At 31.3% G+C, this 11,581-nt stretch overlaps 1 protein-coding gene across 1 annotated transcript in view; it reads right to left on the bottom strand.

The window, feature by feature from the left end:
- Window positions 1-11,301, bottom strand: part of LOC142338586 (sodium-dependent glucose transporter 1A-like) — a 79,247-nt gene extending 67,946 nt beyond the window's left edge. Inside the window, exons 1-2 of the mRNA XM_075388403.1 lie at window positions 11,164-11,301; window positions 10,823-10,990 (exon numbers count right to left, since the gene is read on the bottom strand). Of these exons, the coding sequence (XP_075244518.1) occupies window positions 10,823-10,990; window positions 11,164-11,191 (196 nt within the window). The 5' untranslated portion in view covers window positions 11,192-11,301. The remainder of the gene's footprint in view (window positions 1-10,822; window positions 10,991-11,163) is intronic.
- Window positions 11,302-11,581: the final 280 nt, after the last annotated feature.

Below are 11,581 nucleotides of genomic sequence, written 5' to 3'. Positions count from 1 at the left end.
CGAAACTTCTCAAATTGACCTCTTCACCTTGAATTACAGACTGTTGCCAATTGCTATACATTAAAAACTAGGCTATTGTTAAAGTCCAATGTTCGAAAACAGAAGTCATCAATCAAAAACGGAGGTAAAAGCTCGAATAGAAAGAAGTCAAAAATCAAGTCATGAACAAGCTTGGTTTCTGCTAAAAAAAAAATAGCAGGACAACTCCTGAAAAACAACGCGAAGAATTGAATGAAATTAGAAGTACTCTACCTGATCAGCAGATCAACTGAACAATGCCAGCCAAAACACAAACAAAATCATCAAAAAAAATTAGAAACTCAAATAATCAAACAAACTAAACAAAAATATACTAATTGCTAAAACTCTTAAGCTTTTACCCATAAGGCAAAATTGGATCCCTTTAAATGCGCCTAATTCAAAATTATGTTCAAAACCAATTCTTGTTTCTGAAATCGGTCCAGTGTTATATATGCAAGACCCAAAAAAAATTCATTGGCCCTTGAAGATCAATTAACTTGAAAATGACCGAAAAATGAAATCAATTGCAAATTTTAATGAAATGTTGCTAAAAATCGTGATATTAATATCGTCGGAATCATTTCTGTGTCTCTAGAGGCTATTCAGTAACGCAATTACAAGCCCTAAAAATTCATTTGCTCAAAGATCGATAGGCAATAACTTTTAGAAATAATTTCAAATTTTTATTATAGTTTTATTACAATAGCTTTATTAAAATGTTGATAGCCATTCAATTGCCCTCAAGAAAGTAAATAATAACATGCTATCAAACCGTGCATGAGGTTGCCTGGTTACTGAGACAACAAAAATGAATAAAAGACAAATGTTTAGAAAACCTGAAAAAAATTGCAAACTTTACCAAAAAATTTCGAAGGATTAAATTTTTTAAAAACAAATCCATTGAAACTAACAACAATGCAGTAACTTTTTATCAGACCGTGCAATAGGTATTCTGGCTTTTGCGAATGGAAGAAAATCAGAAATCTCAAAAATCGACAAAAAAAACTTTAGAAAATTGCAGATTTTAACAAAAAAAAATACTAAAATTCGAGACATTAAAATGTTGAAAACCAATTCATTTTTACTAAAAACTATGCAGTGCCATATTATCGAATCCTAAAGGAGATTCCCTAGCCCCTGAAGCAGCAAAAATTGACAAACATTTTCACAAAACTTGAAAAAATAGAGAAAATTAGTATCATTTTGCGTGTTTGTGTTTGTAGTACCAAAATATATAGCTCATAAAATGGTCATAACAAGTAATTTTGTCTCACAAAAGGCCTTCATCAACTTTAAAAACCTTAACCTAAGACTAATACAAAAAACTCAAAAAAATCACTAAAAAAACGTGAAAAATTGCACCATTATTAGCCCAAAAACTCCTGAAAATGACCTTTCAACCTTGAATGAAGGCCATCCCAGCAGCTGCACCACTCTAAGCACTTGAAGGACTACTGAAGCTCACTTTGGGCCTCTAATGACACTTAATGCCCGCTGGGCTTTACCTGTTTATCCCGTTTTGAAATACCAAAGTCATTGAAAAATGTTTGAACACATTTTAAAAAAAACAGTGCCCCAATATAATTCATATTCTTTGAACTGTAAAACATAGCCGGAAGAAATCCGGAAACGACTCGAAGCGTCAGAACTTCACTAACAAAACCGCAATTGCAACGGAAGCTACAACCTTCTGTATAAAACCATTAACTCACTACCTCCCCAGGTCTGCTCTAAAAATTGGTGAAACTTAAACCACTGTCAACAAGAGAAACAAAATGCAGCAAATATTTATATCATTGAAAACGTTTGGTAACGTTAAAAAATCCAAAATAAATGAGGTGGTCAAAAACCTGATAGTCATAAAAAGCTGACACTGTTATCAATAGCCCTCAAATAATTCATGATTCTAATCTGAAAAAGATCGTGAAAGCAAACGGAAGATAATAATCTTAGAAACTAAGTTAAATCTTTTCAAAACAGAAAGCTCAAATTTAAGAATCAGAAAACACCTTTAATTACTTTTCTAATCACTGCAATTAGACAAAAAACAACACACACCTGTTCCTTATTGTACATATACTAGACAACATGATTTCATACTAATTCAAAAATTAAATTGATCATAGAAAAGACATAGGCAGCAGAGGAATATTCAAAGGCAAAAAATCGTTTTAAATAATACCAAGGCCGAAAGAAAGCTGTAGTAATAAGTCATATGTGGAATTTTTGGAAAAAGCTTGCTATCAAACTCTCAGTACTGCCTTATGTTGAATGAAATCAATTGCAAACCAAAGAAATGACGAAAATCTAAGAAAAAGCTGAAATCATTCATTTTTTACAACTGAAAAAATCAGTATACCGAAAATAAATATAGGTGCCAAGACAAAGCTAGAATGATACTAAATAGAATGTAAATATGGGCACAATGTAAGGAACACCGTAACAAAAAGACTTTCTTGATTTTTGAAAGTTGGAAATCAATTTAAAAAATTCAAGAAAACGAATACATTTCATTGTTCAGCATTCAAGACATAGAAAAGATAACTAGTCATCCAGTACAAATATCTATCCTTCTGAAGAGAACCAAAAATAGAAAAATTCAGAATTCATAAATACGAAACATTTTGCAAAAAAATGGCCAAAGAACTTTTAAGTTAAGACTGCATTTATGAAAAAGTTTTAACTATTTTTTCAAAGCTTAACGCCAAAAAATGATTGAATTTTTATTGAAATGAAATTAAAGTTCCTCATGTTGCACAAAACAAACTTTCTAACAATTACAACCAAAATACAAACAAAAATCTGACGAAAATTGGAAAAAATACAAAAATCGGATTAGCAAGTGTACAAAATTATGAAACAAAATTACATCGAGGTAGAAAGAGGCGTTGAGTATAGGAGATATCAAGATAAGTTGCCATATTAACTGATTTTTGACAAAAAGACGGCTAATAGATCCAAAAATAAAGAAATTAATATTAAAAATCCAAAAATTAGTTCAAAAATCAAGAATTATGTGCCAATTTTCAACTTGAAACTCATTTTAAGGCTCTGCAAAACACTGTGGTGAAATATCAAAGTCATTGAAAAATGTTTGAACACATCTTAAAAAAACAGTGCCCCAATACAATTAAAATTCTTTGAACTGTAAAACATAGCCGGAAGAATTCCGGAAGCGACTCGAAGCGTCAGAACTTCACTAACAAAACCGTAATTGCAACGGAAGCTACTACCTTCTGTATAAAACCATTAACTCACTATCTCCCCATGTCTGCTCTAAAAATTGGTGAAACTTAAAACCACTGTCAGCAAGAGAAACAAAATGCAGCAAAATATTTATATCATTGAAAACGTTTGGTAACGTTAAAAAATCCAAAATAACTGAGGTGGTCAAAAACCTGATAGTCATAAAAAGCTGATAAGGTTATCAATAGCCCTCAAATAATTCATGATTTTAATCTGAAAAAGATGGCAGATAATAATCTCAGAAACTAAGTTAAATCTTTTCAAAAAAGAAAGCTCAAATTTAAGAATAAGAAAACACCTATAATTACACTTCTAATCACTAGGATTAAGAAAAAACAACACATACCTGTTCCTTCTTGTACATAAGCTAGACAACATGATTTCAGACTATATCAAAAATAAAATTGATCAAAGAAAAGACATAGGCAGCAGAGGAATATTCAAAGGCAAAAAATCGTTTTAAATAATACCAAGGCCGAAAGAAAGCTGTAGTAATAAGTCATATGTGGAATTTTTGGAAAAAGCTTGCTATCAAACTCTCAGTACTGCCTTATGTTGAATGAAATCAATTGCAAACCAAAGAAATGACGAAAATCTAAGAAAAAGCTGAAATCATTCATTTTTTACAACTGAAAAAATCAGTATACCGAAAATAAATATAGGTGCCAAGACAAAGCTAGAATGATACTAAATAGAATGTAAATATGGGCACAATGTAAGGAACACCGTAACAAAAAGACTTTCTTGATTTTTGAAAGTTGGAAATCAATTTAAAAAATTCAAGAAAACGAATACATTTCATTGTTCAGCATTCAAGACATAGAAAAGATAACTAGTCATCCAGTACAAATATCTATCCTTCTGAAGAGAACCAAAAATAGAAAAATTCAGAATTCATAAATACGAAACATTTTGCAAAAAAATGGCCAAAGAACTTTTAAGTTAAGACTGCATTTATGAAAAAGTTTTAACTATTTTTTCAAAGCTTAACGCCAAAAAATGATTGAATTTTTATTGAAATGAAATTAAAGTTCCTCATGTTGCACAAAACAAACTTTCTAACAATTACAACCAAAATACAAACAAAAATCTGACGAAAATTGGAAAAAATACAAAAATCGGATTAGCAAGTGTACAAAATTATGAAACAAAATTACATCGAGGTAGAAAGAGGCGTTGAGTATAGGAGATATCAAGATAAGTTGCCATATTAACTGATTTTTGACAAAAAGACGGCTAATAGATCCAAAAATAAAGAAATTAATATTAAAAATCCAAAAATTAGTTCAAAAATCAAGAATTATGTGCCAATTTTCAACTTGAAACTCATTTTAAGGCTCTGCAAAACACTGTGGTGAAATATCAAAGTCATTGAAAAATGTTTGAACACATCTTAAAAAAACAGTGCCCCAATACAATTAAAATTCTTTGAACTGTAAAACATAGCCGGAAGAATTCCGGAAGCGACTCGAAGCGTCAGAACTTCACTAACAAAACCGTAATTGCAACGGAAGCTACTACCTTCTGTATAAAACCATTAACTCACTATCTCCCCATGTCTGCTCTAAAAATTGGTGAAACTTAAAACCACTGTCAGCAAGAGAAACAAAATGCAGCAAAATATTTATATCATTGAAAACGTTTGGTAACGTTAAAAAATCCAAAATAACTGAGGTGGTCAAAAACCTGATAGTCATAAAAAGCTGATAAGGTTATCAATAGCCCTCAAATAATTCATGATTTTAATCTGAAAAAGATGGCAGATAATAATCTCAGAAACTAAGTTAAATCTTTTCAAAAAAGAAAGCTCAAATTTAAGAATAAGAAAACACCTATAATTACACTTCTAATCACTAGGATTAAGAAAAAACAACACATACCTGTTCCTTCTTGTACATAAGCTAGACAACATGATTTCAGACTATATCAAAAATAAAATTGATCAAAGAAAAGACATAAGCAGCAGAATATTCAAAGGCAAAAAATCGTTTTAAAAAATACAAAGGCCGAAAGAAAGCTGTAGTAATAAGTCAAAAGTGGAAATTTTGTAAAAAAGCTTGCTATCAAACTCTCAGTACTGCCTTATGTTGAATGAAATCAATTGCAAACCAAAGAAATGACTAAAATCTAAGAAAAACCTGAAATCATTCATTTTTTACAACTGAAAAAATCAATATACCGAAAATAAATGTAGGTGCCAAAACAAAGCTAGATTGATACTAAATAGAATGTAATATGGGCACAATGTAAGAAACACCGTAACAAAAAGACTTTCTTGATTTTTGAAACTTGAAAATCAATTCAAAAATTGAAGAAAAACGAATACATTTCATTGTTCAGCATTCAAGACATAGAAAAGATAACTAGTCATCCGGTACAAAGATCTATCCTTCTGAAGAGAACCAAAAATAGGAAAATTCAGAATTCATAAATACGAAACATTTTGCAAAAAAATGGTCAAAGAACTTTTAGGTTAAGACTGCATTTATGAAAAAGTTTTAACTGTTTTTTCAAAACTTAACGCCAAAAATGATCGAATTTTTTTGAAACGAAATTAAAGACCCTCATGTTGCACAAAAAAACCTATTTCTAGCAATTACAACCAAAACACAAACGAAAAACTGACGAAAACCAGAAAAAAAACTACAAAAATCGGATTAGCATGTGTACAATTTTATGAAACAAAATTACATCGAGGTAGAAAGAGGCGTTGAGTATAGGAGATATCAAAGAGAAGTTGCCATATTAACTAATTTTTGACAAAAAGACGGCTTATAGATCCAAAAATAAAGAAATTAATATTAAAAAAGCCAAAAATTACTTAAAAAATCAACAATTGTGCCAATTTTCAACTTGAAACGCATTTTAAGGCTCTGCAAAACACTGTGGTATCAATTTCCGAGGTTGACTTTTCAATACAGTATCGAATAAAATTTAATTCTACAAGAAACCAAATTAAAAGCAAAAAAATTGGGCCACTTAGACGAAAAAACGGCTAAAAACGGTCATCTATATGTGCAATTCAGTCAAGAACTACTTTTCAAAGTCATCCACTAAACGCAGCGCATGATCAAAAAACTTCTCTCGCTTAGCAAAAATCTGTTCACCACGACAGCTTTTCACACTTTCGCTTTTAGGTCAAAATGCCGTGTGAACAAATCTACTTACTGTAAAAAAAACATAGCCGGAAGAATTCATGAAGCGACTCAAAGCGTCAAAACTTCACTAACAACACCGTAATTAGAGCGGAAGCCACTACCTTTTGTATTAAACCATTAATTCAGTAGCTATCCACGTCTGCTCTAAAAATTGGTGAAACTTAAACCACTCACCAAGAGAAACAAAATGCAGCAAAATTTTATACTATTGAAAACGTTTGGTAACGTTAAAAAAACGAAATAATTAAGGTGGTCAAAAAATTCATAGTCTGAGAAAGCTGACAAGTTTATCAATTGCCCTCAAATAATTCATGATTCTAACCTGAAAAATATCGCGAAAGCAAACGGCAGAAAATAATCTTAAACTAAGTTAAATCTTTTCAAAACAGATAGCTCAAATTTAAGAATCAGAAAACACCTATAATTACACTTCTAATCACTGCAATTAAGGCAAAAAACAACACACACCTGTTTCTTGTTGTATATATGCTAGACAACATGATTTCATACTAATTCAAAAATTAAATTGATCATAGAAAAGACATAGGCAGCAGAGGAAAATTCAAAGGCAAAAAATCGTTTTAATTAATACCAAGGCCGGAAGAAAGTTGCAGTAAATAGTCATAGGTGGAATTTTTGGAAAAAGCTTGCAGTCAAACTCTCAGTACTGCCTTATGTTGAATGAAATCAATTGCAAACCAAAGAAATGACGAAAATCTAAAAAGCTGAAATCATTCATTTTAAACAACCAAAAAAATCAATATACCAAAAATCAATGTAGATACCAGGACAAAGATAGAATGATACTAACTTGAATTCTAAGAATATGGGCAAAATGTAAGGAACACCGTAACAAAAAGACATTCTTGATTTTTGAAAGTTAAAACTCAATTTAAAAAATTCAAGAAAAACGAATACATTTCATTGTTCAGCATTCAAGACATAGAAAAGATAACTAGTCATCCAATACAAACATCTATCCTCCTGAAGAGAACAAAAAATAGGAAAAATCAGAATTCATAAATACGAAACATTGAAACATTTTGCAAAAAAATGGTCAACAAACTTATAATACTGCATTTATGAAAAAGTTTTAACTGTTCTTCAAAAACTTAACGCCAGAAAAGATTGAATTTTTGTTGAAACGAAACTAACGTCCCTCATGTTGCACAAAAAGACTATTTCTAGCAATCACAACCAAAATACAAACAAAAAAACTGATGAAAATTGGAAAAAAATTACCAAAATCGGATTAGCATATGTATAATTTTATAAAACAAAATTACATCGAGGTAGAAAGGGGTCGTTGAGTATATGAAATATCAAAGAGAAGTTGCACTATTAACTAATTTTTGACAAAAAGACGGTTAAAAGATCCAAAAATGAAGAAATTAATAAAAAAAGCCAAAAAATAACTAAAAATCAAGAAATATGTGCCAATTTTCAACTTGAAACGCACTTTCAGGCTCTGCGAAAAATGTGGCATCATTTGCCGAGGTTGACATTTCAATATAGTATCGAATAAAATTTATTTCTACAAGAAACCAAATTAAAAGCAAAAACATTGGGCCACTTAGACGAAAAAACGGCTAAAAACGGTCATCTATATGTGCAATTCAGTCAAAAACTACTTTTCAAAATCAAAAAGTCATTCACTAAACGCAGCGCATGATCAAAAAACTTCTCTCGCTAAGCGAAAATCTGTTCACCAAGACAGCTTTTCTCACTTTCGCTTTTAGGTCAAAATGCCGCGTGAACAAATCTACTTCCTGTAAAAAAAAAAACATAGAATTCCCGAAGCGACTCAAAGCGTCAAAACTTCACTAACAACACCGTAATTGCAGCGGAAGCCACTACCTTTTGTATTAAACCATTAATTCATTAGCTCTCCAGGTCTGCTCTAAAAATTGGTGAAACTTAAACCACTGTCACCAAGAGAAACAAAATGCAGCAAAATTTTATACTATTGAAAACGTTTGGTAACGTTAAAAAAACGAAATAATTAAGGTGGTCAAAAAAGTCTGAGAAAGCTGACAAGTTTATCAATTGCCCTCAAATAATTCATTATTCTAATTTGAAAAATATCGGGAAAGAAAACGGCAGAAAATAATCTTAGAAACTAAGTTAAATCTTTTCAAAACAAATAGCTCAAATTTAAGAATCAGAAAACACCTATAATTACACTTCTAATCACTGCAATTAACACAAAAAACAACACACACCTGTTCCTTGTTTTACATATGCTAGACAACATGATTTCATACTAATTCAAAAATTTAATTGATCATAGAAAAGACATAGGCAGCAGAGGAATAATCAAAGGCAAAAAATCGTTTAAATTAATACCAAGGCCGGAAGAAAGTTGCAGTAAATAGTCATAGGTGGAATTTTTGGAAAAAGCTTGCAATCAAACTCTCAGTACTGCCTAATGTTGAATGAAATCAATTGTAAACCAAAGAAATGACGAAAATCTAAGAAAAAGCTGAAATCATTCAATTTAAACAACCAAAAAAAAAATCAATATACCGAAGATCAATGTAGATACCAGGACAAAGATAGAATGATACTAACTTGAATGCTAAGAATATGGGCACAATGTAAGGAACACCGTAACAAAAAGACATTCTTGATTTTTGAAAGTTAAAAATCAATTTAAAAAATTCAAGAAAAACGAATACATCTCATTGTTCAGCATTCAAGACATAGAAAAGATACCTAGTCATCCAATACAAAGATCTATCCTCCTGAAGAGAACAAAAATTAGGAAAAAGCAGAATTCATAAATACAAAACATTTTGCAAAAAAAATGGTCAACAAACTTATAATAGTTCATTTATGAAAAAGTTTTAACTGTTCTTCAAAAACTTAACGCCAAAAATGATCGAATTTTTGTTGAAACGAAACTAACGTCCCTCATGTTGCACAAAAAGATTATTTCTAGCAATCAAAACCAAAATACAAACAAAAAACTGACGAAAATTGGAAAAAAATTACCAAAATCGGATTAGCATATGTATAATTTTATAAAACACAATTACATCGAGGTAGAAAGGGGGCGTTGAGTATATGAAATATCAAAGAGAAGTTGCACTATTAACTGATTTTTGACAAAAAGACGGTTAAAAGATCCAAAAGTGAAGAAATTAATAGAAAAAAAAGCCAAAAAATAACTAAAAATTAAGAAATGTGCCAATTTTCAACTTGAAACGCACTTTCCGGCTCTGCGAAAAATGTGGCATCAATTGCCGAGGTTGACATTTCAATATAGTATCGAATAACATTTATTTCTACAAGAAACCAAATTAAAAGCAAAAAAAATTGGGCCACTTAGACGAAAAAACGGCTAAAAACGGTTACCTATATGTGCCATTCAGTCAAAAACTACTTTTCAAAGTCAAAATTCACTAAACGCAGCGCATGATCAAAAAACTTCTCTCGTTTAGCAAAAATCTGTTCACCGAGACAGCTTTTCTCACTTTCGCTTTTAGGTCAAAATGCCGCGTGAATAAATCTACTTCCTGTAAAAAAAAAGACCGAGAGAAAACCAATACTCCTCTTCGAGTCGTAAAAAACCGAGAGAAAACCAATACTCCTCTTCGAGTCGTAAAAAACCTGTAGAATATCAATACTCCTCTTCGAGTCGTAAAAACCTGTAGAATGTCAATACTCCTCTTCGAGACGTAAAAACCTGTAGAATCTCAATACTCCTCTTCGAGTCTTAAAGACTCACACTTTTACAGAAATTGCTATGAACTTCGTTCAGGAGCAATTAATAACACCATATTAATGGCTCCTCGGTACTTCAAATACTCAGACGAAAAAAAAAAGATCAAGCAAACAAAGCATTAGAGGCAGACAAACAGTGACCCAAATAATTGATATAAAGCTCGTTTGAGAGTAATTAAACAAATTTAACTTCAAATTTCTTGAGTAATAGATATGTTAAACATTCTCAAGTACTACTGTCAGTAGTACTTTATTTAAATGTCCAACTCAGTGCAGTTGGACTTTGCTGACCTCCAATGACTTTCTGTATAATTAAAGCTTCAAAGTGCAGATGTCATTTTGATAAATCAGTTTAAGATCATCAGTAGCAACAAAAAGTTTGCGAATGACGAAAAAAGGTCGCATGACCAGTCTCAATATTGAAAGTGCAGACATTCAAAAGCACGAGGAAAATAGACAACAGATTCGTGTTATTTTCAATTCAAAGTTAAGGAAAATTTGTTTTGTATCATTCTGTAACTAAATTAGCACGCAATACAAGAGTATAACACTGAATGAAAATCAGAACAACAAAAAATTAATATAAAGACAAACTGTTCCAAAATGAAAACCCCTTGATCCTTTTAACCATAAATACATTAGGATTTTTCAAGTTTAGGTAATAAACAAACCTGTGAAGCTTCCCGCAACAAATCCAATGAATCCAAAAGTCCAGACAAAGTTAATCTGGCTTAGATCCAGCCCTACATTCTGGGCAAGGTACAACTGACTGGGTCCAATCACCGTATTCATCATCCCATGTGCGATATGTAGGCACCATGTTATCGGTACATACAAAACTGAAACAACATTTAACACATGAAATTGTTCAATTTTTCAATTAAATATCACCAAGAACCACATGGCAGATTCAACTTCTACAATAGCTTTTTCAATCTATTTGAAGGTTATGCAAAAAGTTAATGCTACACTGACAACCAAACAACACTGTAAAAAACAACAATTGGATTACCTATGTAATATTTCTCCTTCGGATCCATCGATATCAAAGTTGTAGTCAACTGAACGCTGAGAGGTTTAGCGTCGAAAAGAAGCTCGTTTCAGAAATTCGTATAATAAGCAAAGAACAAACACCAAGATGTTTCTTATCAATAATAAAGACCATCTAAATTTGGGCGGAAAGGGATTGTAGCCCAAAAGAATGCAGTCAAACATTAGAGTAACACCAACATATGACTGCTATTGTACATTTATTAAGTGAACTACGAAGTTTATCTTGCGATAAAATCACGGATTAAGGCTAAGAAATCCTATCTCAAAGCAGATGAAGCACCACAATCTTTCAGCTAGAACACACAACTTTATGAGCACGCAAGCAACGCTGGAGAAAAGCATATACAATCTTCCATTTAGCAGTTTTAATTTTGAGA

The sequence above is a fragment of the Convolutriloba macropyga genome, chromosome 4, assembly GCF_964194025.1.
Source record: "Convolutriloba macropyga chromosome 4, txConMacr16.3, whole genome shotgun sequence".
Taxonomy (NCBI): Eukaryota; Metazoa; Xenacoelomorpha; order Acoela; family Convolutidae; genus Convolutriloba; species Convolutriloba macropyga.
Note: the sequence above shows the minus strand (reverse complement) of the source record. Positions and strands in the feature narration are given on the sequence as shown.